Source organism: Zymoseptoria tritici, chromosome 1 (genome assembly GCF_000219625.1).
Source record: "Zymoseptoria tritici IPO323 chromosome 1, whole genome shotgun sequence".
NCBI classification, from domain to species: Eukaryota; Fungi; Ascomycota; class Dothideomycetes; order Mycosphaerellales; family Mycosphaerellaceae; genus Zymoseptoria; species Zymoseptoria tritici.
Window position 1 is genome coordinate 1,951,436 of NC_018218.1, and position 25,160 is coordinate 1,976,595.

The 25,160-nt window shown below is 54.7% G+C and overlaps 11 protein-coding genes across 11 annotated transcripts; 6 read left to right on the forward strand and 5 right to left on the reverse strand.

The window, feature by feature from the left end:
- Positions 1-467: 467 nt before the first annotated feature.
- Positions 468-2,916, forward strand: MYCGRDRAFT_34911 (uncharacterized protein; the record flags this gene model as incomplete). Its single annotated transcript, XM_003856080.1, has 5 exons — positions 468-656; positions 886-1,774; positions 1,973-1,999; positions 2,339-2,518; positions 2,585-2,916. 5 exons carry the CDS (start codon positions 468-470, stop codon positions 2,914-2,916), a joined length of 1,617 nt encoding a protein of 538 aa, XP_003856128.1.
- Positions 2,917-3,331: 415 nt separating this feature from the next.
- MYCGRDRAFT_89117 (uncharacterized protein) lies at positions 3,332-5,167 on the forward strand (the record flags this gene model as incomplete). Its single annotated transcript, XM_003856081.1, has 1 exon — positions 3,332-5,167. One exon carries the CDS (start codon positions 3,332-3,334, stop codon positions 5,165-5,167), a length of 1,836 nt encoding a protein of 611 aa, XP_003856129.1.
- Positions 5,168-5,655: 488 nt separating this feature from the next.
- On the reverse strand, positions 5,656-6,455 carry MYCGRDRAFT_107030 (uncharacterized protein; the record flags this gene model as incomplete). Its single annotated transcript, XM_003857474.1, has 2 exons — positions 5,656-5,804; positions 5,859-6,455. Coding segments are annotated over 2 exons (693 nt in total), but the record flags the coding sequence as incomplete, so codon positions are not given.
- A 769-nt stretch (positions 6,456-7,224) lies between these two features.
- Positions 7,225-8,199, forward strand: MYCGRDRAFT_89119 (uncharacterized protein; the record flags this gene model as incomplete). Its single annotated transcript, XM_003856082.1, has 1 exon — positions 7,225-8,199. The coding sequence occupies one exon, from the start codon at positions 7,225-7,227 to the stop codon at positions 8,197-8,199; it is 975 nt and encodes a 324-aa protein (XP_003856130.1).
- A 1,216-nt stretch (positions 8,200-9,415) lies between these two features.
- Positions 9,416-10,042, forward strand: MYCGRDRAFT_17477 (uncharacterized protein; the record flags this gene model as incomplete). Its single annotated transcript, XM_003856083.1, has 1 exon — positions 9,416-10,042. A coding segment is annotated over one exon (627 nt), but the record flags the coding sequence as incomplete, so codon positions are not given.
- Positions 10,043-10,938: 896 nt separating this feature from the next.
- MYCGRDRAFT_33422 (uncharacterized protein) lies at positions 10,939-12,528 on the reverse strand (the record flags this gene model as incomplete). Its single annotated transcript, XM_003857473.1, has 3 exons — positions 10,939-11,022; positions 11,105-11,825; positions 11,915-12,528. 3 exons carry the CDS (start codon positions 12,526-12,528, stop codon positions 10,939-10,941), a joined length of 1,419 nt encoding a protein of 472 aa, XP_003857521.1.
- Positions 12,529-12,964: 436 nt separating this feature from the next.
- Positions 12,965-13,608, forward strand: MYCGRDRAFT_34437 (60S ribosomal protein L20; the record flags this gene model as incomplete). The annotated part of the gene is made up of 3 exons (XM_003856084.1): positions 12,965-13,150; positions 13,220-13,396; positions 13,450-13,608. Coding segments are annotated over 3 exons (522 nt in total), but the record flags the coding sequence as incomplete, so codon positions are not given.
- A 700-nt stretch (positions 13,609-14,308) lies between these two features.
- On the reverse strand, positions 14,309-16,371 carry MYCGRDRAFT_89123 (uncharacterized protein; the record flags this gene model as incomplete). The annotated part of the gene is made up of 5 exons (XM_003857472.1): positions 14,309-14,530; positions 14,719-14,777; positions 15,050-15,069; positions 15,195-16,085; positions 16,286-16,371. The coding sequence occupies 5 exons, from the start codon at positions 16,369-16,371 to the stop codon at positions 14,309-14,311; spliced, it is 1,278 nt and encodes a 425-aa protein (XP_003857520.1).
- Positions 16,372-17,905: 1,534 nt separating this feature from the next.
- MYCGRDRAFT_65636 (uncharacterized protein) lies at positions 17,906-18,948 on the forward strand (the record flags this gene model as incomplete). The annotated part of the gene is made up of 3 exons (XM_003856085.1): positions 17,906-18,232; positions 18,289-18,720; positions 18,784-18,948. The coding sequence occupies 3 exons, from the start codon at positions 18,071-18,073 to the stop codon at positions 18,946-18,948; spliced, it is 759 nt and encodes a 252-aa protein (XP_003856133.1).
- Positions 18,949-19,631: 683 nt separating this feature from the next.
- MYCGRDRAFT_83595 (amidase signature enzyme) lies at positions 19,632-21,599 on the reverse strand (the record flags this gene model as incomplete). Its single annotated transcript, XM_003857471.1, has 4 exons — positions 19,632-20,123; positions 20,184-21,166; positions 21,242-21,375; positions 21,463-21,599. The coding sequence occupies 4 exons, from the start codon at positions 21,597-21,599 to the stop codon at positions 19,632-19,634; spliced, it is 1,746 nt and encodes a 581-aa protein (XP_003857519.1).
- Positions 21,600-22,224: 625 nt separating this feature from the next.
- Positions 22,225-24,564, reverse strand: MYCGRDRAFT_98356 (uncharacterized protein; the record flags this gene model as incomplete). The annotated part of the gene is made up of 2 exons (XM_003857470.1): positions 22,225-23,966; positions 24,023-24,564. The coding sequence occupies 2 exons, from the start codon at positions 24,328-24,330 to the stop codon at positions 22,589-22,591; spliced, it is 1,686 nt and encodes a 561-aa protein (XP_003857518.1).
- Positions 24,565-25,160: the final 596 nt, after the last annotated feature.

Below are 25,160 nucleotides of genomic sequence, written 5' to 3' on the forward strand. Positions count from 1 at the left end.
GATCGATCCATTCCAAGCAATCAGCGATAGCATGCCTCATCCTGGTCAGCTTCCGGTCTTTCCATCAAGATCCGATGACGCAGATCAAGCTGACCGCAGCATATACAAACGCACCATGCAGGATATGCGCATCTGACTCCTAGGCTGCAGTTGAACGTGTCGCAAGTAGTGAGTCGAAGTCGAACGAGTGGTGAATGTTGGCTTTCGAGTGATTTAAGATTTGCGCCACACCCAAGATCCCAGCCACGCCAAAGTGGGGTTCATCCAATGTTCCTCCGCGCATCATTCTGCAAGGAACGACAACATCCGAGCGCAAACGACTGGAGCGCGTGGACTTGTCCTCTGCCGTGGTTTCCCCGTTTCCTGTTGTACCATCTTCCATTCTACACCTATAATTCACACCCTGAAATGAACTCCGCCGACACGATCCAAAGACGCCTACCTACCACGGCGTGCGCTCGGTGACCATGGCTGACGACGAGTTCTCAGCGCACGCCTTCCTCCAAGCCTACGAATCCGGCACCTCGATCGCTGGAAGCACCTCACATTCCACAACCTGCTGCTGCGGCAACGACTCGTGCGCCCATCTGCGTCACAATCAAGCCGCTCTCGAGGGCTTGGAACGTGATGTTTGTACTGCTGCCAAACTGGGTCAGGTAAGTTTGATTGCCCCGACGCTCGTCAACATTGGCGCAGGTGGTCTTCGGTTCGCAGCGTTGGTCGCCGTTGGGCGATACCCACATAGCACATATCCGCCTGCTGCATGGTCGTTGTGTTCGTTCTCCGCTCGCGCACTCGCCGACGCTGTACAATATGTCATCGACGATCGAGCTGCCGCCGCTGGTTGACGACCAAGGCATGCCGTCGCTAATGTTCTCGCTACAGGCTCTCCTCGTCAGGCATGAAGCCTACATCGCCGACTCGGAGAAGGAACGGGAGGCGATGAATGTACACATCCAAACGCTGGAGAACGAGAAGAAAATGCTGGAGGAACAAAACGCGACGGTGATCGAAGAGAATCGCAGCCTACTCGATCAACTGGAATCGCTCAACAACGCTGTTGCAGAATCGGATATCCAGGTCACCAACCTTCAGGCAACCTTGCGCTCCGCCCATCAGGAGCTACACAAGTTGTCCAGTCTGGCGTCGCGAACGGAGCATTTGGAGCAGCAGTTGGCTGAATTTGAGCGCGAGCAGGCGTTGTGGCAGGCGACGGTGCACGAGAAGGAAGGCGCGGAAAGGTCTGCCCTGCGAAGGTGGCAACAGGCGGAGCGGACACTCTTACATTTGCAAGAGCAGACGGAGCGAATCGAGCGCGAGGCAAAGGAGGAGAGGGAGCGGCATGTTGAGGTGCTGCAGCGAATGGAGCGTCGGCATGCCGTGGAGAGGGAACTAGGCTCGGCGGCGGGGAGACTGAAAGGCGCTGCAGCATCGAAGGGTGCTGGACAAGATGCGAATGGACCGACCGTCGTGTCGCATTTTGTGAAGGACATCCTCCAGGACAACGCAAATCTACAGATGGGAATTGTGGAGCTGCGCGACATGCTGCAGACATCCAATGAGGAGGTGGAAACCCTTCGCAGTCAGCTGTCCGTCCACCAACCCGTCGCAGAAGACAGTATCGCCGATACGACACTCCTCGCAACGCGTCCACACTTGTCCGAAGAGATGCGCCGAGCCACATCTCAGGAACTCCACGTTCACCACCACTACCACGCTCCTCCGGCAACGCCGAAGACAGCATCGATCCGCAAGCCCAAGAAGAAGCGTCACGGTGCGCTGACGCCCGGCCATTACACGCCATCTTCGGGCAGGAGCACACCTCAGCATTACCCCCCTCTGACGCCGTCCAACACAGCCGCCATTCTGTCGCAGACAAGCGCCAGCCTACCGGACAGTGGTATGCACGACAAGCGCTGGTCGATGCAGTCGATGCAATCCTACCAGTCTTACCAGTCCGTGCAGTACTCAGACCCAAGCTCGCCGATATCAACAAATCGTTCATCCTCCATGTTCGACAGAGTATTCAGCGACGCCGGTCAAGACTCTTCGCGACCTACGACGCCTGATACCGAGGAGCCTGGAACACCTCTCTTTGCACCAACGGCATCCAAAAGATCCTCGATCAGTTCTTACCATACCTTCCGCAACTCGGTCTCTCACAGGGCCCGGCCGTCTCTCGATTCGATCCTGGACATCAGCACAGAGAACTTGCGACAGATAGAACAACAGCACGCACCGGAGGCTGTCATTCCAGAGGAGGACGAGCTCGCGTGGGAGAATGCGAGCAGCTCTCGCGACGGTCCCGACTCCAGCGCCATTTCTCCGCTCTCGGAAGAACTTGATGCATTTGAGCGCCGACCTCTGCGGCGTGCCGCTTCTCACGAGTCCATCATGTCATTCTCTGGCATGGACATCCATACTCTCAAGAATCGGCCATCTCAATTACTCACAACGCACGGCGCACGTTCATTCACACCACAAGCTGTGGTCAGTGGTATGACAGCACATGCCACGCGTCCGGCAGCGCTATCACGGTCGCCCATGAGTGGACAGAGTCTTCTCAGCGGCATGGCACCACCAGCTCAACGACCGACTGGTCCGAAACAAGGAATTGGCAGCAAAGTGGGAGGATGGGTGTTTGGACGTTGGGGAGCTTCACCAGCACCTGTCGTTAGCCACAACACTACGCTCGCCGCGCCGAAGCTCAATCGTGCTCCGAGTGTGGCATCCGGTAGCAGTACAGGCAAGTCCACGGAAGACCCTCACGCGACACCGAGGAAGCCGAAACTTCGGCCACCAGGGATCAATCAGACTGGGCCAATTATGGGTTTCTTTCCGGAAGTCAAGATCCAGCATCCACCGATTATGAAATCCCTGGATCAGGATGCGTTGAAGAGTGTGCTTGGTGGTTGAAAAGAGTTTGTTGATCTGACGAAGGACATGACGGCGTACGTGTTTGGATCTTTGCTGTGAGCTTTGTGATACCCCTATCCACTACATAATCCTTCCAATTTTCGTTGATGTATTTGAGCGCAGGAACATGGTCCAATGGGCGGCATGTTGACATATTGTAGCAATGAACCAGATCATTCGACAGACTGAGTGAAAGCTTTACACTCCTTCCTCTTTCGGCGTCGTGCATGGCAACCCGCTCTTGCATGTGATCCGGCGCTAACGTCGCTGCCATCCTTGTACGCTGAGTAAGGAACAGCCGCTCAGTCATTTCCTGCGCGCGGTCACTTCATCACTTCAAAATTCTGCTCAGCTGCAAACGCACAGTGTCGGACTGACGATTTGCACGTGGCAGCAGCACGAGCGCATGGACGAAATGGACGAAACAATGCGCGTCAGTGATTTTGACGCAATCGCTCAACTTCCTCCGGAGACTCCTCTCGGCGACATCAATCGCAACATCATGGTGGCGACGTATCATCAGGCGAGCGAAATCTCCCCGGAAGATCACGACGACTGGCGACATTCGCCTGCTGTCCAAGTCGACTACGCGCAAGCTCGTGAAGGGCTACAAGAAGAGCATACTATTCACGACAAGTACCACGTCTGGGGCAAAGTCCTTTACGACTGCTGGGGTTGCTCGATCAACGAGTGTCTGCCCAAAGAACTGCGCTCGCGCACGCCGTACTCACTTGCCCTCGTTGCGCATGTGGCGGATCTTGCAATTGTGACAGCAGGTGAGATGGAGCGCGCCCAGAGGATTTTGCTTCAGCAGTGTCGCGCCCGTCAGAACGGCGAAGGAGGACGGTACTCGGCAAATGCTTTTGTCGTTTCTCGGAGCCAGGCATTTGGTATCCCGGCTGAAGCCTACGTTGAAGAGTTCATCAAAGAGTGTCCAAATGGCATCACTTTGGAGGACGTCAGCAACACAATGGCGGCGGCCACGGCGTCCTCGACGGCGTACGCTCCATACCTCCCCGATATGGAGCCATCGCTGAACAATTTGGCAACGACCCACGCACATAATGACGGCGCGATCGATGGAAGAGATTTCAGCATTGTTGGTCCTTCCGCAGCTCCCAGATCTACAGGACTCGACAGAAACAAGCTCGGCTATCATCAGGCAGAACACATATCTCCTGAAGATGTCAATGACTGGCACCGACTGCGCGGCGTGCGTGCATCGGCCAAGAAGAACATGGCGCCCAAAGGCACACCCCAGCGCATGTATCATAAGTTTGCAGTGGTCATCGAGCGTTCCTGGGGCTGCTCAGTCGCTGAATGTCTTCCTCCCGAACTTCAGATGTGCACTCCATACTCGCTCGCGCTAGTCGGACGCATGGCGAAGCTAGCCGGCCTCACCGACGGCGACGTGGATCTTGGTCATCGTGTCTTGCGACATGCGTGGTCCACCCGCCAGCAGATGGAGGGCGATCGATACTCATCGACCCGGTTCATCCGTCTAGCAAAGCCCGCGAAGAAGCTTGCTCATCAGAAGTGTTTGGAGCGCCACATCGACGAGTGCCCTCGCGGTGTCATGATGCAGGATGTTCTGCACGCCATGGACTTGGTCAAGAGCGCTGGTAATCCTTTCGGTACAAATGGAGGCGCTGTAGATCCGGGTACTCAAGCTCTGCAGCGTGAGCAGCGCTTTCAAAAGCGGCAAGGGACCACAGGGAAGCCAAGAAAGGGCCACAACAAGGGTACTGTAGCATTCGTTCGCGCCCACGCATCGGTCGAAGAGAACGTGGCCAGCGATCCCGGACTGCAGCAATACATCAGGGAGAAAGAGTATGAAGCATACCGCCGCGGATATCAGGACGCAGTCGATGGGAAGCAGTTCACTGCATCAGCGGGAGTCGTCTCACCAGTCGGCCAGAAGAAAAAAGACCATGAGAAGGATGACAACGACGATGAGGACGACGACGACGATGATGATGATGACGACGAGGACGACGACGGAGGAGAACCAAACACCAATCTCACCATCGAACACGTACTTCGCGACGAGAAGAACGCTGCGCAAATGAGTTGTGCTATGAATGTGATCGCCATGCAAGACCGTCGCGGTGGGAAGCAGGCCAAGCACAACGCCAGACGTGCCCTTCGAAGCAATGCTCTGCCTCTCGAACGCTTCGATCTGAATCAGCTGCCACAGCTGCCTTTGCCGTCGTTCGATGCTGGTGCGATCAAGATGGAGACGGAAGACTGAGCCAGGGAGGAAAATTTGGCAAGAATGGGCACGGAACGGAAGCAAGTCAGGAGCTGTCGATGCCAAAAAGTCTGGAGTTTGTGATTTCAATGGAGCGTTCAGAGCGGAACGACAAGGGTCTGGTCGGAACAGGGGAACAGGAGAGGGATGGCGTCCGTAACTTTTTCATACCCATATGCTCTGCTTTGAGCATTTCAATCAAGCTTTGCAATCACCCTACAAATTCGGCTTGAAAGCATACCCCTTCGCCACAGGTCGATTCGCCGTACTCACGGGATCCCACCACGGATACGCCGCCGGCGCATCATTCTGCATTGTTCCCACAAAGTTGACCGGCCTCTTCTGCAAGAATGCCTGTACGCCCTCTTTGTTGTCCTTGCTGCTGAACAATTCGTACACGATCCGGCTGTCGAGCAAGTGTGCGCCTTCGGCCGTGTCCGGATTGCGGTACATCATCTCTTTCATCAGGTAAGTGCTGATTCCGCTGCAGTTCTTGACGATCTCGTCGGCGATTTCGAGGGCACGAGGGAGTACGGCTTCCGGGGTTGGGAGGGTTTCGGAGAAGAGGGTGTTCAGGAGGGGGTGTTTGGCTGGGTAGGTCGCGCCCGTGGTGCAGAGGTGGAGGGCTTTGGAGGTACTGAAGACATGTTAGTTGGATGTTTCAAGATGGTTGGTCTGATGTTGTATTCACCCAATGAGTCTGGGAAGAAAGAAGCTGCTCGCGGCCTCCATGACCAGGCCTCGTCTAGCGAACACAAAGCCGATCTTTGCGTTCTCATACGCGATACGAATGTTCATCGGCAGAGTCATGGTGATACCAATACCCACAGCACTTCCATTCAGCGCACCAATGCTCGGCTTGCGACATCTGTTGATCGCCATTGTGACCCGTCCACCTCCATCCCTGTGATCACGAACGGCCTCTTGCGCGCCCACGAAGCCCGTCTCCAAGTCTGCGCCCGCACAGAACATTTTTCCACTCCCCGTCTGCACGATGCACTTGACCCGGTCGTCGATGTCGAAGAGGGTATAGGCGAGCTCGAGCTCTTCCATCATCTTGGGCGTGAAGGCATTGACTTTTTGCGGACGGTAGAGCGTCACCAGCTGGATGGGTGTCACTTCTTTGGAGGACTCGGGTACGTTGGTGACGCGAATTTGGGTGAAGTTGAGGTCGGAGTAGTTCTTGGGGATGGGGATCTCCTGCAGTTCGGCGGGTGGAATGTACTTGGAGGCCATGTTGGGTGAGGTATGCTGTATGGTGGGTGCTGCCTGTCGTGAGGAATGGGAGGATATCTGGGATGGATGAGAGGATGAGAGAATGAGAGAGAGATGACCTACAAGGAATGGCAGAACTATAGTGTGAGGTCGAGCTACTCGCGGCTCTCGAGTCTTGCAACGGTCGAAGTGAGTAGTGAGGAGCTGTACTAGTAGGTAACCTCGGAGTGAAGCTCTCCTCTCCTCTCACTTCCCCTCCAAGTCCAAGCTCCACGGCAAATGCGGGACGGAGACTTCGACTTGCTGTGACTACCGGGAGTATTAAACATCTTCTTCCTCCTTTATATACAACATTTGCTGAGAGATCGACCGGAACATTCAAAGGCCCGCCGTCTAAATGGACAACCGTCTCAAACCAGGAACTGAGGTAATCTGGATGCTATGCCATCGCCTGGATGATTCTTCACAAGTTGTTGATTGTCGACGCAATGGGAAGCGGACTTGATCCTCCGTCGGACTAGGCTCACACTACGCATACCACTCGGACCGATGCGATTATCGCAATCAGAACAGGAGCGTCATAAGGGAGACTTCACCACCGCAGGATTTCTGTAGGTGCTGTGCAGGTTGTACTACTGGCGTTGGCCGCGTTGCATGCTGCCAGCGCATTTCTCGCTGCTGCTGTGTAATGTGTTCCACATTTCCCATCACGATGCGCCACTTTATCCCCCACCTCGGTGCCGAAGTGCTTGCACGACATATAACAAAACTTGCTCCCGTAGGTTGATCTACGGATCAATGGAAACTGCGAGAAGTGCTTCTCCTGTTGCCGACCTGCTAACATGATCCCTCCCATCATCGCTCTCGAGGAGCATTACCTCTCTCCCGTCGTGCTCGATGCATTCGACGAGGAGTTCCAAGAGCAGTTCAAGGCCATTCCGGCTGCAAAGAGCATGCTCAGCGATCTGGGTGACCTGAGACTGAAGGAAATGGCAAAGGGCAGGATTTCCATGCAAGTCGTCTCTCATGCATGTTCTCCCGGTGGACCCAGTCCCGATCAATGCCGGCAAGGGAACGATCAAATGGCTGCATCCATTGAGAAGAACAAAGACCGATTCGCTGGCTTCGCAGTACTCCCTGTATCAGACCCAGAGGCGTCAGCAAAGGAGTTGGAACGATGTGTCAAGGATCTTGGGTTCGTCGGTGCACTGATCGACAACCACGCGAACGGGAAGTATTTCGACGGCGAGGAATACGATGTGATGTGGCGGGTGGCGGAGGAGCTGGATGTGGCGATCTACCTACATCCCACCTGGCCGGCGGAGAATATGATGCACCAATATACCGGCAACTTCACCGATGGAGCAAGTCGCAGTCTGGGCGCTTCAGGCTGGGGTTGGCATACGGAGACCGGTCTCCACGTTCTACGACTCTTCGCGGCAGGCCTCTTCGACAAGTTTCCCAAGCTGAAGATCATCATCGGTCACTTCGGCGAGATGCTTCCCTTCATGATCCAGCGGGTGGTCAATCTGAGTGGCCGATGGGGCGACATCAAGCGGAAGTTGAAGGAAGTGTGGGAAGAGAACATCTGGATCACGACGTCGGGTGTCTGGTCTCTGGATCCGCTGCGGTGTATACTGGGCAATACAAAGATCGATCACATTTTGTTCAGCGTTGACTACCCGTTCGAACGCACTGAGAATGGCTTGAAGTGGTTGGAGGAATTGGAGCAGAGTGGACTGGTCTCTCAGGAGGAGTTGGAGATGATTGCGTATAAGAATTCGGAGAAGTTGCTGCGAATCAAGGCACCGATGTGAAGCCCGATGACTGTCGAGCATGCCTTGCAGAAAGGTTTGTTGTGGAGTGGTGGAGACACAGAACACAGAGTGCTTTATGAACGAATGAATGACATGACCATTGAGCTTGTGATCATGAGTTATAACACATACTGACAGACAACAGGGATGGCAGGCAGTAATCGCTGATTGATGCCAATGCTCCATGGATGCAAGAATGGCGGTGTTCCTGCGTAGCTAGCGTGGTGCTAGTGGCAGGCAGCAGAGCGGGTGACATGACTCCACACCTTGCAACATCACATCACCCATCTTCAATCATTTGCATGCATCATCAAACATCAAAAGTACCGCGTACACCTACTGCCTCTCGTCGGTTGCCTTCATCCGCAGAGTCACGGCCGATATACTGACCTTGTCACCCGACAACTCGAGACACCCTCGATGAGGTGGCAACAACAATGAGTCGCAGCGCCACCTTGGCCGCGATGGCGCACCGCATATCCGACATCTATTCTCCATCAAGTTTAGCGGAGGGGCCGAACACTGGTCCGTGAAACGAAGCGATCCTGGGCCATCCTGCACATCTCAGTCATCAAGGCCGCCCCTTGAGTCAAATCCGCGGGTCACGTTTTATCGCGTGAGTTCCGCGCTCCTTCCTCATTGGTCGCACGCGTAGAGTGGTCGCCTGCACGCCAATCGCGTCGCTGCGATTCACTCCTCTAGAGAAGGTCTGGTCATTTTGCTTGACTTTCTACCGGCTCCCCCGAATGCTGATACTGCAGCGATTGTGGTGGTGCGCCGGGATGTAGAGAATCGGGCATGGATGGTCTCGTTTCGGTGGCCTTTTTGCGGACCTGGATGCTGCCTGAGTGGGTCTGATCGAGGAGTATAAGTATCGCCGCTCGCCCGCACTCTTTCTTGCGTAGGTTCGACCATCTGCTTTTCTTTCGCGGTGGATTTATTGATTCAAGCGTCTACGAGACCGGCGAAACCAATATCATGTTCCTCTCCAGCCGCAACCCGAACAAGTCACATCGAGACAGCTTCTCGTACCGGGCTGGGAAGTCGATGAGCAAGAAGCAGCGGTCATTCAAGGAGAATTCGACCACAAGGCGCATCCTCACACAGCAAGCAGTCCACGCTCCTTCGTCCCAATCATCTCCGACAAAACCTGGAGGCTCACCCACGTCTCCGCAAGTCATCTATGTCTCAATATCGATAAACTAAGACTGACTCTCTCAACAGCAACCTCAACGCCGCCATCGTCACCATCGCCGTCGGTCCCGAACAACGTCTGTTCGCCGCCCACGAAGACGTCCTCAGCAAATCAGAATTCTTCGCCGAAGCCTGCCGCGCTCAATTCTTCTCCTCCGCCGGTAAACGCATCGAACTCCCACGAGAAACGCCGGAAGTCTTCTCCGCCATCCTCGAGTACCTTTACAAAGGCGACTATACGCCGAAGATCAACTTCGACAAGAAACGCAACAGCTGGTACCTCGAGCACGTCGATGGCGGGACGGCCACAGGTCTGAACGAGAGTACAATCTTCACACCTTCCGGCGTGGCCGTACTCAAGGACACGGTCATCTACTGCAGCGCTCATCGATACAACCTCCCCGAACTGCAACGTCTGGCATTGAAGAAGCAAGGTCTACAGTCCGGCGTGCAGTGCAGCACGATCTTGTCGTCAGCGAGGTTTGCTTACGCGAATACCTCGGCTACAGACTCAAAGTTGAGGGCTCATTACCTAGCTTTGATCATTCGCAGTCGGAGCACGTTCAAGCGTAGTGGTACGATGCAGATGGAAATGGAGGCGGGTGGGTCGCCGTTGTTTTTTGACCTATTTGTTGCGAGTAAGTCACATCCTCGCGGGGTCGTTGTCGGATGCAAGCTAATCGTCCTCCGCCACAGTGGTCAATCATCTGGTGAGTCACAGTCACTACTTTGCGTACCTCCTGACCTCACTTGCGGTCTGCTGACCATCCTCGACTCCATAGGATGACATCGCCAGCGCCCGCTCACCACGAGCCTGAGTCAACACAAGCCTCGTGCTCTCTCATCCCTCGTCCGTTCCGACACTTTCACCTCTTGGCCCTATTGGTGCCCGACGACGACGCCGCCATCAAACTGGACCGTCGCCGCTTTTCAAGATCCTCTTCTTCCCTAACTGCTATGATACCCTTCATGTATACGCTACACTCTTCTGCAACCGTTTGCTTTCTTTCTTTACGGCTTGCTATACGGCGTTATGGGTGGGCAAGATCTCAACGACTGATACAATCTTGTACTACTACAATCGATGAAATGCAGACTGCAAATTGCTCGAGGACAGCAGAGACGAACGAACCAAATTGTACGGCACGGCGAAGAGTACGCCAGGGAAGGCGTCCACTCTGGTAGCACAGGTAGATCGATAACATTGATTGCACTCGCTATCGCTATCTCAGAATTCTATCGTTTCTAGTCTGAGACTGCTATTCCTCCCATTGCTTGCCACCAACGACGACAGTGCATGAATCCCATGGAACAGGTGACCTATATCTGCGATATAACTGCGACGTATCGAGCTGCAAAGAGGGTGCCATGCGTGAGTCATTGCTCGGATAGAGCACCTCCAGTGCCTTCACATGTGCCTTGTCGGAACGCCTGCGCCGCGGGACGTACGCCAAGCCAATAAGGCAAAGCAAGGCGTCGTTGGGTAGCAAGATATCTCGGAAGTCAAAAGCCGGCTGCTCGTACTTCCAGACGCTCCAGAAGGCTTCAGACACCTGTTCCTGGAAACGCACCACCTTTGCTAAGCACGACGATGCGGCGTTCTCGGGCTATGTAGCCTTTCATGAGATTCTGTTGATGTCATTAGCATCATCTGTCCGAACCATGGCATGGATCCAGAGTATGCCTGCCGCGGCAGGTGTCAAGTATTCACCTTGTATATTGCGTTTGCAATCAAGCACTCCACCTGATCATAGTCAATCCCATCATCGCCATTGCTGACCTCGGCACCGGATATCTGCAGAGCGACTGCGAATTCGTCCACCGATATCCTGGTCCGTCTCGCTGGCGGCGCAACATCACCCTCTTTCGGAGCCTCATGTCCTGCGGCGAGGAAGAGCTTGCGGAAGATGTTGCGTAGGATGACATCCCGGCCACGTTCCAGGGTAAGGTAGATACGGCGCTTGACGAATTCTGCCTCGCCGCTGGCGAGTGCCGAGTCGAACGCTGTCAGGTTTGCAGTGCGAATGGCGTCGGCGATGGGCTGGAAGAGGCGCGCAAGCGATGGGTACTGTGCGAGTAAGGCGGATGATGGCAGGGAATGTGATGTTAGCAGTTTCGTCGGGATCAAATATGTGAGTATTAATTGGACGTTCTTCCTCGATTCGACATGACACATGTTGTATGCTGCTGTTAGATGCTCTTCGGCTGCGGCGTAGTCTTCCTCCAGGAAGTGGATGACACCGCAATAGTACATGAACGGGACTTGGTGACTTTTGGGGAATGCCGACAGTTGCGGCATGTCTGTGCTCGATGCGCTGAGCGATCGGAGAATGTTCTTCGACAAAGAGATGTGGTTGAGTTTGAAATGCGTCTTGAAGAGCAAGGTCGCGACGTAGTAAAGAGCCCACTTGCGGGAGTCTTCGAGCGGATTACTGTACTTACCATGAGCCTATGTCATGAACAGAGAGATCACGCAAGTCGAAGAAAAGCCGACACAAAGTATGCATGGACGCAGACTTACCGGTCACCGACGCACAATCCGAATATGCGGTTGATCTGTCGGGCAGCATCTTCCAGCTTTTCGTTCTTGCTGCTCGGGTCGAAAGCGTCTTCTTCTTCAATCCCGCCAAACGCAAGACCGCTGTCTCGTTGACTCGCGATTTTCTCGTCGGCTTTGATGGCAAAGATGCGTAGGTAGCGACCTGCGACGTACAGGCACGGTATCGTCCACGCGCCAAAACCTGCCGTCTGGTAGCCTCTGAAGAGTGCATTCACGACTTCCTTCCACTCCTCGTACACTCTGGGCCAGTCACCGTCTTGAGCACGTCCAATGTTCTGCAGCTCTTCCGCCTGGATAAGACTGCCGACGAATTTGTGGTAAAAGGCGAAGATGTCCACCCAGGCGGTCGCCTCCTTCTTGCTCAGCTGCAGCACTGGATTGAACTGCAACTTGTACTGCAAGTCCGTTCGCACACTGTACTGGTTGATGCCGTTTCGGAAGTTGTACAAGCGGCCGGCATCGTGCTTCGGTGCCTCGGGCGAGATTGTGCTTGCGAGAAGGTAGCCATTGGGTCCAGAGGGGTCTTCGTGAGCGGCCGCAAAGTCGTCGAAGAGCGCGTCTGCGGAGGAGGCCATGTTAAGTGACTGCGAGTGTGGTTCCAATCGTGAGTCGGTCCTCGAATGGTCATGCGACTTCGCAGTGATGTTGACCTTTGCCCTTGCGGCGCTTCGTGACAGAAACACTTGGCATTGCGGATAGTCCCGTGTCCGGCGATCCACACGCCTTCCACGGCGAACTCTCGAAATTCGAACGCACTTCAAGCGCTCCGACTTTACGACTCTTTCGACTACTAACCGCCGAAACAGCCACAGCAAAAGTGAGTGCACGGTGAAGTACTGCTTGTCGAGATGTGCTAACATGTGAACAGATGGGTAAGCCTCGTCCTCTCCTTCGCCCTCGCGCGAATTTAATTAGGATAGTAAGAGATGGAATATGAGAAAAGCATGCGACAGGCATAGCAATGGATAACACTCATCGACGTGTCCGAGCACTGTTCCTGACATATCCACAGGACGTCTCACAGAGTACCAGGTCATTGGGCGCCATCTGCCCTCTGATGCCAACCCGACCCCAAAGCTCTACCGCATGCGTATCTTTGCGCCGAACGATGTTGTCGCCAAGTCCCGTTTCTGGTACTTCCTCGCCAAGCTCCGCAAGATCAAGAAGGCCAACGGTGAGATCGTCAGCCTGAACAAGGTGCGTAGGAGGATTGGAGGATTGGAGGGAGATGATAGCAAGGGGTGGAGGTACTGACATTGGGGATAGATCCACGAGAAGCACCCTCTCAAGGTGAAGAACTTCGGTATCTGGATCCGCTACGACTCGCGCTCCGGCACCCACAACATGTACAAGGAGTACCGCGAGATGTCCCGCACCGACGCCGTCGAGTCGCTCTACCAGGACATGGCCGCCCGTCACCGCTCTCGTTTCAGGAACATCCACGTGAGTCGACCGATGCCACTCACCGAGCGAATGAATCCTAACACACCCTGCAGATCCTCAAGGTCATCGAGGTTGAGAAGACCGACGACATCCGCCGCCCATACATCAAGCAACTCCTCACCAAGGACCTCAAGTTTCCGCTTCCTCACCGCGCACCACCCAAGCACGGCAAGCAGATCTTCGCCGCTACCCGTCCCAACACCTTCTACTAAGCGCATCGAGCGTTTCGTGCATCTGTTATGGAAGATGGGCAGTTTTCTGGGTCGGCAATTGGAGGGCATTGTGGGGTGGAACAGCTAGCTCATGAAATGCAAGCATTCCGCCGAAAAGAACAAACATTTTCAAGAGAGGAAACATTGCGCACCTTTGACAACATACATGAGACATTCGAGGCTCGTATCACGTCAGACCCCACATTTGACCAGGCATTGAAGTATGGAAGCCTGTGGGCGATGGTGAGCATGAGGTGAAATACCTGTCATGAATGGAAGCACCTCCTACCGAAGCCTGATGGGTACGAATTTGCGTCAGAGTCTCACTGCGTGGACTCAGTCTCCCAGCCCGGCGTCCGCCTATAATTCTGCGTCACGCTCTGAATCCTCCAATCGGTCTTCTCGCTCTCCTTCCAGAAATTGAAAATCATTTGCCCGTAGTGATGCAGAACTCCATCAAAAGTGACGGTGAACGGGCTGACGGCGGTCGCGAACAATGCGTCCACCGTGACCTGGGTCTCGCTCAAAGCCGGTGCTTCGTGAAGTTTCGGGCCCGGCTTGCCTTTGCGTTGCTTTTGTCCTTCTTCGATGAGTGCTATGAACTGCTCGATTGAGAAGGTGTTGACAGCGGAGATTCTGGAGTCGGGTGTCGGGGTCCTGGAGCCATCCTGTATGTGACCTTGAGCTGTGAATCACAGGTCTAGAGGAAATGGGCAAGTCTTACAGGTGGAAGTGGGGGATCTTGCCGGATGATGGTCAGGCCTGCCTTCGGATGAAACCTCGCTTGCAGCGCTTTGGTGTCTTCAGCGTTGATGGCGTCGAAGAATGCCTCGATAGTCGATTTGACGCCGGCTGCGCTGGCGGGCTCTTTGGTGGCTGTCATGGTGGTGCGGTGATCGTGGAGCTCTAGCTGGCGGGTTTGCTATGAGCTGAATCGGAAAGCGATCTTGTGTGAAGGTGAATTCGGTTATGTTATATTTGCTGAACGTCTATGCTTCACAGACTTCTCGACCACGTTCATGCAGTTTGCACGTATCGGTCAGCACGTATGTGCTGAGCTGTTCCATTGTGCATCGGAGCTTCGGCTGCAGCGCCGGGCCCGAAACTTACACGATAAGGTAGATGGCTTTTGTGAAATGCACAACTCCTCCGGGACTTCCACCCATGGTCTTTTTGTTTGAGTACCAGTGATGTAACGCGATCTCGTGTTATGATTGAGGAAGATTCGCCGAGTGCTTTTGTAGTACGCGCAGCTCCCGCGAGCTGGCAAACATTATCCCTTTCCGTAGGAATCGAGGATTCACTACCATAACGCCGTGATCATGCTCGTGGATCCGCGTCCATTGCCCGATGTTGTCCGAAAGTATGGAAGGATGGGACCGACGCCGAGATTGTGTAGAGTCTTGCTTGCCTTGTGACGATGTGACTTAAGCTGACTTACTCGCGACCAAGTGAAGGCGACTGAGAGTCCAGAGAATATTGAAGATGGTATAGGCGCAGCAAGCGACATGGTACTTCTCCGATGCTTTGGCTCGGAAAGCCATAGTCGTTGGAAATGCGTTGTAGTGAGCGCATGTTTCACTCACATCCCAAGACTCCATAGCTTCACTTGCCCATCCTCGCCACATGTGACAGCACGCTTCTTGTGAATGAGCAAGTCGCGCACCACTTCATCGCCATGAGCGCCAGGAAGGTCTACCTTCTGCCCGAAAGTCCACGCTCCAGGTGAGCCCAGGGCAGAAATCGAGAGCGTCCTGTTTTCATTGTGACCATATGCGATGACAGGCGGACCATCCGGCTGTACCAGCACATCAACGACGTACATGCACTTCAGCTTTTCCCGCACATCGCCAAATTCAATGGGAGGCGGCAGCTGCTCATCTTCTGATGCGGTTTTCGAGAGTGTGTGGATGGAGAACTGTTCGTCAGTGGAAACTACGTAGACCAGATCCTGAGCTAGGAAGCCCGAGCAGTGCACCGCCGATCGAGGATTCAGGACTTGTTGCAGGGCGTCTTCTTCATCCTCCTGATTTACATCGAAGAAGGAGATCAGACCATCGGTACTTCCAGACATCAGTACATTCAGCTGGGTCGGGTGGAAGGCAAGTTGCGTGATCGTATCCGTATGCGACTCGTTGTATTGTCTCAACGGTGCGGCCGGATTTCTGGTATCATACACAAGTACGCTGACATCGCCCAGTCCCTCCTTCAGGCTTTCCGTTCCAGCAGCAATGTAGTGATCCAGGCATGCGAGAGAAGAAATGCCGTTCGATTTTGGATCTGCCATCTCGACGGCTTTCTTAGCGCGCGAATCCCAGCACCGAACGAGGCCATCCCGACCGCCGGTCACAAAAAATGATCCCGCGGACTCGAGACACGCAACTCCGGAGTGGCATCTGGGGCTGGTCTGCAGCGTCTTCAGGCTGCTCGCATCGAAAAGTCGTAGAGTGTCGTCGGATCCGATGGTCGCCAATGTGCTGTCAGACGATTGTGCCAGCGCGTATAGGTACGTATCGGCTGGAGAGCCCAGGTCAGAGCTCGCGATGCACTTGGCCATTGCGGAGACGGGACGCCGGGATGCAGAGAAGTGGAAGAGTGCTCCTGCAGTGTGTTCATTCCTGGAGACCCGATGCGGCCAAGATCTGCGTCAGGTAGTGCACTGGATGAAAGTTCTTACTGTATTTTCTTCACCAGAAAATCTCCGTTGGGTGAAGTGCTCTGCCAAGACTTGACATGCGAACTCGCGCTAACGAATACAGACATGTGGGAAGACGTTCATCAGAGACGCATACCTTACATTGACCGGCTTCATGCATCGGAGATTCTCGCCGGCACAAGCTGTGTTCACATTCGGCGGTCAGCGGCAGTAGGACGCGACGAAACAGCGATTGCCTGCAGACGGAAACTTATTACCACGGAATTGACAGCTCCGATGATCCCATCAATTTGTCTGGATCTGGTTCCTTGTCGATTCCGAGAACTGACTTTTGTGGCGAAGGGAGCCGTGGGCCGGTGGCCATCCGTGCTGTGATGAGTGTGTGATACGTTAGTCCCTGTCGTCTGCCACGGCCAGGTACTCCGCGGTCGTTTGCACATCACCATCGTAATGTAAGGCGGAAAGTCGTCAAGCGAGGCTGTTCGGCCATCCCGTCGTCGAGGCGGTGGAGGTGATGACAGGCTTGGAGTAGGCGAAGCACAGGCGAGGTCGCCGAGCCGTGCTGACTCGCCAATGTTCGTGACCAATGATTACTGTGCTGCGGTGGCATGCGAGTTTAGCGTTCCTGCTACACAGCGCGCTATTAACGCTGGTGCGTGAGAGGGACCAGATGGCGGGTCGATGGGCATGGGAGCATCAAACTAGACGCAGGAATGTGAGTACAAGGCGGAACAGCATGCGTGCGTGTACGTGGAAAGCCTGGCGCCCCCCTGCGGTGCGCATCTGGTCCAGCCAGCGCATTGATGAACACGCCGGCCACTGCACAGCATAGGCGCAACAATATCGCAATGGTGGTGGTCATGGATAAGTGGGCATACAAGCCGAAGCCAGCGCGGGAGGTTCTGATCGGTCTAGGCGTGTTCATGTGAAACTCGATGAGCCATGTACAAGTCTCGCAAGACACGATCCGATATATGAGTATGCGTCCGGTCTATGAATGTTACTGCTCGACGTCGATGGTGTGCTCAGTCTTGTTGCAGTAGCATCCTGAAGATCGGTTGTCTGCGGACAACGAAGCCACACCCATGGAAACATCCAAAGTCTTTTTCGTTTCGCCCCATGGCCTTGCCTGCAATGTACCAAGCGCGCGTACCCTCCGGGGCGCTGCGGCGTTTTGGCCCTGCATGGTTGTGATGTCTCATCGGCCAGGGCGTGTGTGCGTGCTTGGAGTGTAAGGAGCCAGACGCTGCACACTGCGGCGTGGTCGACCTCGTTTCCGTCCTTGGGGCTCATCAATAGGACTTGTCACCCGCTGGCGTCCTTTCCCTGCAAGCGATAGTTCTATCGTCTTAAGTAAGGCATGTAGGTTTCGACTGCTGCGTTTACTTCCTACCTTACTCTGCCTCCGCCGCTGCCGTCCTTGACTCCTTCTTACTCCTCCTCTTCCTCCTCCTCTTCCTCCTCCTCTTCCTCCTCCTCTTCCTCCTCCTCCTCGTTCGCTTTCCACCTGCTCTGTACGAATTGGTACCATTGCGTCAGCACGACATTGCCGCTTGCCAATACACATCAAAATCGACCGCGCATCTCACTCTCACTCTCACTCTCAAACGCAAGACTTGCTTCCCACCAGCTGACGACGTCTTGTCAATCACATTCACTGTGTAAAAGCAGACAGGCGGTCGTTCAAGTGGATCGACGGCAACTCGTCCCGAGCATTCGACTTTCTTCAGCACGACAACGATATCAACTTCGCCTTCGCCTTCGCCTTCGCCTTACTTCCTACAACCGCCACGGAGCGACCACAAAATGCGCCGACAGACCCCCATAGCACATCTCCTCTACAGTTACCTCTTCCCGAACCCGACACCGAATGATCCGCCTTCATTTTCTGCACATTTAGCCCGGAATCTGGTTCCGGAGGTTCGTATTGAGGTAGCCACATTCTACGGAGATCTGAACAGCGCGGAGGTGAGTGATTGCAAAATTGTCCGAGGAGTAATTCAATAATCTAACGGTCCGATCAGGCTCGCTATCCAGGACTGAATTACTGCTACGCACCCCACCGTATGCGACTCGGACGCTTCAAGCACCATAAGAGACTGTTCGACGCTTTCGACAATCTGGGACTCACATACGGCGAGATTCAAGACTTCTGCTGCTGGGAGGGCACGAAATGGGCGAGAGAACGATACGAGAAAGATGAGGGAGTCAAGGTGGTGGATACAACCGGTGACGAGATTGGTCCGTTCGTGGACCGATGGGATCAGCGCGAGGACATTCGAAGACAGAGCATCACCCGTAAGACGGACATCTCCATCGTTGTAGAGCATCAGCCACGCATCGAAGAGGGCGCAGAATCTGCCAACGAAGATGACAGCGACAGGGAAATGGACGGAGTGGACGCCGGGAGCGATCAACCGGAGGAAGCTGCAGCGCGCGAGCACATCGCCCAGCTCGTGGAACGCCGCGACCATGCCATCGCTCAGACGATCAATCAGCGTATCATTACGGCGTGGGAGCAAGGCCAAAGCCTTCCGCCCGAACTCGAGCAGTATCTCAAGGAGCAAGCAGACCGCGGCGACACAGATCTGGCAAGCCTCTTCTCACAACGACGATCCTCACAGAGATATTCGACTACGGAAAGTGCAGCCGTGACTTCTCCGTCACCCCAGGCAGCAGCGTAGACCCGAACCATGGAGAAGATGAAGCGCGGAAGCCATGTGAGAGTGGGACTTCCGGATTGTTACCGTGGTTCTCGAACAGCGCGGTCCATGCGTGGGCAGCGAGCTTAACATGCCTGCTATCGCTCGGGACGGTCTGCGATGGCACCCAGGCATTCTCGTCGCAGGTCACGAGACGGTTGGTGGACGTGGAATCAGATGCCGCTGCTTTTCAAGGGATAAAGAAGTGCACAGTTGCTCGCGTTTAGCGAGGAGTTGAGGAAAATGGATTTTATTCTGGCGACGACATTTCCGTGTCGAGCCCGTTTCAGATGTGCTTATGAGGTAGATTTTAGGTACGAGACGAGACGAAGAGTCTTTGGCCACATGCGAGATCCATGCCTATCAAAATGACTGTAAGTCAACGAGTTCATCTTGAGAGCGACCATGCCTTGACACCGCACTGGAGAAAAGCTTGATATTTGTGGTCAGGCATCAGCGACCATACCGAAAGCAATGCGCCTTCGCCGGATGCAATCGATGTCGGTATGCCAATTCGGACAGGCTTAAAGCGCACTCCGTTACGACTGTGAGACACTTCGAGCAGCTTTATGACGGCCATCGTCTCCTACGTGAGGGCATGAATCACCTTTGTCGCAGGAACGTGACCCTCGATCGTCTCACTCTACGCCTCCTATCTACCTCACTCACGCAGCTCCCGCCTTCCCTCCCATTGCCGCCTCCAAAACGTCCATCCAATTCTCCGGCCTCACCCTCCCACCCTCCAAACCCTCCTTCACAAAGCTCTCACAATCATATCCAAATGCAATCAACTCATCCTCACTACGCCACTCTCCCATTCCCATCAGCCCAATTGGCACCTTGCCCTTGCCCTGCTTTGCCTCCACGAACCCCACCGGAGCTGTCAACGCCGGACATCCGCTGAAGTTGGCCATCCAGACATACTCCATGCTCCTGACTGACATGTTCGCGTTGCTTGCGCCGTAGGCGAGGTCATTGACTCCGATGGGCCAGCCGGCGTTGGGAGTTGTGGGCGTTATGATGATGAGGGATGGGTGAGTGGTGAAGAGGTAGGACAGGTGTTGCATGATGATCTGGCGAACGCGTTGGGCTTGTAGGAAGTCGATCGCTGTGGTGCGGCGGCCGACGCTGAAGAGGATCTTGGTGGCGGGTTGAAGCTGGACGAGTGGGTTAGCAGAGGTGACTTGATCGACGATGAGAGTGACGAGCGTTGTTACCTTCCAGATTGAGGAAGCAGTGACGCCGCTGGCGAGCTCGGAGAGAATGGTTAGAGCATGTGCTATTTGCCCTTCTGGTACCAATGGGATGGTGATGTCCACCGTCTCGTAGCCGAGTTTGGACGTGAGGAACTCGATGGCGTTTTGACAGCTCGCTTCCACCCCAGGATCCGCGCGATCGAACCATGGCTTATAGATGCCCAGCACCTTTCTCCTCTTTGGATTTTTCGCAGTGGGAGAGCTCGGCGGAGCAAACAGTCTTGACTTATGATTTAAACTGTCCGGCTGCGCCATAATTCGATAGCCCAGTTCGAGATCACACATGTTCGCAGCAATCGGGCCCGCAACACCAGTCGTGGACGCAAGTTCCTTGCTCGGCCTGCTACTCACCCTCCCATGGGAAGGTTTCAATCCATAGACACCACAGTACGCCGCAGGTATGCGAATGCTGCCTCCTTCATCATTACCTTCCGCCAGAGGCACGAGACCTGCGCCAACGGCATAAGCACTGCCACCCGAACTGCCACCACAGTAATACTTCTCGTTGTACGGATTCAGGGGTGTGCCATGGACGACATTACAGTTCGTCGTATCGACACCCATCTCGTGCATGTTTGTCTTACCCACCAGTATGGCGCCAGCGTCCAGCCATCGTTGCACGCAATAACTCGTCGCGCCGTCTTCTCGCGTAAAGTCCATGGCGGAGCCGAAGCATTTGGTGTAGCCCGCTACGTCTACTTCATCTTTGACTGCCACGGGCACGCCGTCAAGCGGACTGAGATACTTGCCATTTTGATAGCGCTGCGTACTCGCCGCCGCGGCTGCAAGGGTTCTGGCTTCTCGAACTTGGATGAAGGCAGTTGAATGTCTGCCGGACGAGGTCCCTTCCTTTCGAACTTGAGGCAGTAGAGCTTTCGCAACGTCCGTGGGAGTGAGGGAGCCGGACTTGTATGCATCGTGATAGTCCAGTATACTTCGGAATACTGTCGCTGTCGACGTCTTCACATTCCAGTCCTCGCTGGCTAGAGTGGCAACGTATTGATCATCTTCATTTTGACTTGAGGCCGACCCGGTGCGTATGACCAGGGGATCATATCGAGGCTCTACACCATCCAGCTCGGGCCGGTCTCTAAGACTGGTAAAGCCACCATTCTGGTACAGAGTCTGCGCCACAAGACCGGCGTTGGACACACTGAGAAGGGCATTCCAATCAGTCCGGAGATCAGATGATGCCTGATGGCAAAAGTTACATCCTGCCACGGGACAGTGGTATACTCACACGCTGGAGAGGTACTTCAGCGGTAGACCTGATACAACAGGATTCGCTGGTGGTGGTGGAGGGTTCCAGGCCGATGCCGTAGCTTTGGCGGCCGAGCGGTTGAGGAACTCGAGGTGGGTCTGGTAGGTTTGGGACATGAGTCCTCGATTGTTCCGGGGTCAGGTGAGGGTTGCGTGAGGCTGGCGAGGTTCCTGGCTTCGAGTGTGCGCGGGGAAGTCGAGCCGCGGGACGAAGACCAGGCGTCAAATTCTGGAAGAATGAGTTGTCTGGGGATCCTTGGTCACGAGGAGATCTTGTACTGTACGTGCGTAAGATAGGCGAGGTAAGGATATGCCGGACATTATTGAGCATGTCTAGGTCCTTTCTGCCCAAATTGATATAGCCCCATCAGGGCACAGTATGGAACCGAACATCTCGATGGCAGAGACAAGAGATCGCATGTCCGAGTGAGTGCGAAGCTGGCATTCCACTTCCTCCTGCTCGCATGATGAAGGAGTTGTCGGAAGTGCTGCTAGCGTGGTGGGCTCTTTCGGTTGAACCAACGTTCATCATCCCGCGGGATGCCTTGCCACATACCGTGCACATTGGCACGACGAGCGAGCAGGGATCGATATTGTTGAGGACATGTGCATGGTATATACATTTCTATCGTAAAGGTGCGAAGAGTGCCAACGAGTGACCGTCCAATTCCATCTATACGCATGTGCTGACGGCAGACAAACACTTCTAACCATTACTCCGGCAGAACCCAGATATCTTGTTGCTTTTTGCATGAACACCAAGACCGTCCTCTTCTCATGCCGTCCGTGGATCGGCCTTTCTCACGTATCCTCTTCCCATTCATAACGCCAACAGCGAACAAAGTCGTGTTCAAAAACATCCAAGCGCGCGCATAATCGCGGTCGTTCTAAAAGGGGTATCGTGCATATGAGCGAGGTATCCTCTCCCAAGTTCGCAAGGAGAAAAATCATCCCAAATGGCGCCATAAACGCCTCGCTCAATCGACACCAAAATGCAAGTAACAATGACAACAAGGAAAACTTTTCTCGCTGACCCCACGCGTGCCTCGCGAGGTGGACGCTACCGGGAGGTGGAAGCCGAGATGTGATGCATAACGCTGAGGATCTCAATATCCCATGCCATCATTCATACCAACGAGACCGGCGCCGGCAACGTTGGCGTTGTTGTTCAGGTTGCCGGGCATGCCGCCGCCGTTCATCTTCAGGTCGGGATTGCAAGGTGGGCTGTGTTGTCGATGGTATTTCAGCCCGTTCAGGTTTTTGTAGCGCTTGCCGCACACTTCACAACGGTATGGCTTTTCTTTCTCCATTCCAACGGTGCCGGGATAGGGTATTGAGGTTGTTGGGTCGACGATTGAAAATGTGCCGTCTGGGTTCTCCTTGAGCTGTTGGTTTTGGTGGCCGTGCTGTTTGTGATACTTGAGTCCGTTCTGGTTCTTGTAGGCCTTCTCGCATCCGATCACTGGGCACTTGAAAGGCTTGATCTCCTCGCCCACGAATCCACCGACGCCGGCTAGACCATTGAGCAGCTGATTCTCACGGACTCGTTTGGCAAGCTCGCTGTTACTGTTAACAAAAGCGGGATTACTGCTGGGGAAGCCCTTGTTGCCGTAGCCTTGTTTGCTCAGCAGCCGCTTCTCAGGATTGTCGATGGTGGCGGACCCACCATTCTGCATGCCGCCCATGCCGTTCAGGTTTGAAAAGTCCATCGCTCCTCCTTGAGAAAGTAGTTGATTGTACTCCAAGTTACTGAGGCCGTTCATTGACGCAAGGAAGTCGGGATCAAGTTCGGCAGGTGTACTGGGCTGGGAAGGATCCGGAGTGGCAGTCTGAAGTGAGGGCGATTGTGTGGTTAATGATGGTGTGTTGACGGAGGATACGGTTGGGTTGTGCGGGAAGCCCATGCCTTGTTGGCTGACGTGCGGTGTCGTTGGATCGGCAGAGTTGAGTCCTTGACCTTGAAACGCATTTGCGAGGTTCACGTTGACCGACGGGCCTCGAGGCTGTTGGCGACCGAATTGAGGCTGAGGCTGGAACTGAGAGCCAAGCATTTGCGGTGTTGAGATGCCATCGTCCATGTCCATGTCATCGAGATTATCGAATGTACCAATCTGATCGTTGCTTTGGCCGCTGAAAAGTGGTGATTGTGCGTTGATGGGAGCGGGCTGGTTGTGTTGCATTTGCTGTTGTTGCGGCATGACGCCCTGATGCGCCTGAGCCTGTTGTTGTACCGACTGTGCTGTACTGCTGGCGTTTGCAGCCCGACTGCTCGGAAATTGCTGATCTTTCGGTGTCCGTCCCATGGTCTGTGTGGGTTGTGCCGCATGCGCCTCTTCATAGTGCTGGAGCAACTCGTGCATGGAGTCGAGGTGGATGTCGCAGCACACATAGTCCTTCATGTAATTTGCCTCCATCTTTGGGAGATACGAGGAAGAATGGAACGAGGGAGATTGGAAGTTGTAGGGTGACGTGCCGGTCATGATACTGTAAGATTGATCAGCGTGAGCGCAGAGTACTCTACCGGTTCCCAAATGACTTACTCGTCGCGGATAAAGCTGCCCATAGAAATGCCACCCCAGCTCATGCCGTTAGCCAAGCTGCCTGACATTTGATAGCTCTCCCGCCGTCCAGTGCCGGACGGGATCTGTCGGGCGCCGTAAGGCGTTGTGCTGAGCATGGAGGATTGTTCGGGGCGATTGCGGGGAGGAATTTCTTCAGGCGCAGCCATCATGCGGTGGTCGTTGTTCGGTTGGAGCAATTGAGAGGTGAGGTTGGACTGCTGGTTGCGCGGCGAAGAAGAGTCCTGCCTGCTGGTGGCAATATCGATGGGAGACGCCGCGCCCGGCATTGCGGCGACTCGAGGAGGAGACAAAAGTGGCGAGGCGGCGGGAAAAAGCGACAGACCGGCGGCTTCGTCGTCGTCGTGCGGGAAAAGCAGGTCGTCGCTACAGAAATTGTCCGGGATCGCGTTGCACTGGCCTGCGGCTTTTTTATGCCAATCGAAGAATAGCGTCTCGTCTCGCGAGCGGTGCGGCGGGAAGTGAGTGGAGGCGGCGGAGGGCGGGGTGCCGATGGGAGTGCTGTCGACGGAGGGGGAGCGTCCGGACGACGAGGAGGTGAGCGGCGGAGTGGGAGGTGTTCGTGACGACGCCAGTTTGAACGAGCCGAAGGGCGACGCCGGTAGATTTAAAGCGAGGTGGATCTCGCAGGAGTCGGAGGGCGGAAGCGGGTATAATGTGGATGGGTCGCAGCGCACGTAGCTCGTACGCTAGCTCGATGCTGAACCGTTCGGAGAGCGTTCTGCTGCGACTTGATGAGAGAGACGTGCGCGCGGCGTTACTCATACGGCAATAACGGGTACGGCTGGCGGGGCAGTTCGAATCGATTGGTGCAGTATCCGAGAGATGCACGAGAGATGAATGGACTTGATTCGGAGTCCTCGGAGTGCAGGCACAATGTCGACGGTGTTTGCTGGGCCACGCTCTCGCCGCTCCAATTGTTGATGGTTGACTTGAAGACAGAGGCCACGCTGCGAGTTGTTGAGATCGATACGCGGTCACAAATTGAATATATAGCGACTCGACTCGACCAGTGGGAGGCAATCAGCAACGGAAGGCTGGGAAAAGGTCGAGTGTGATGATCGATCGATATGGGGAAAAGTGTGCAACAACGACCACT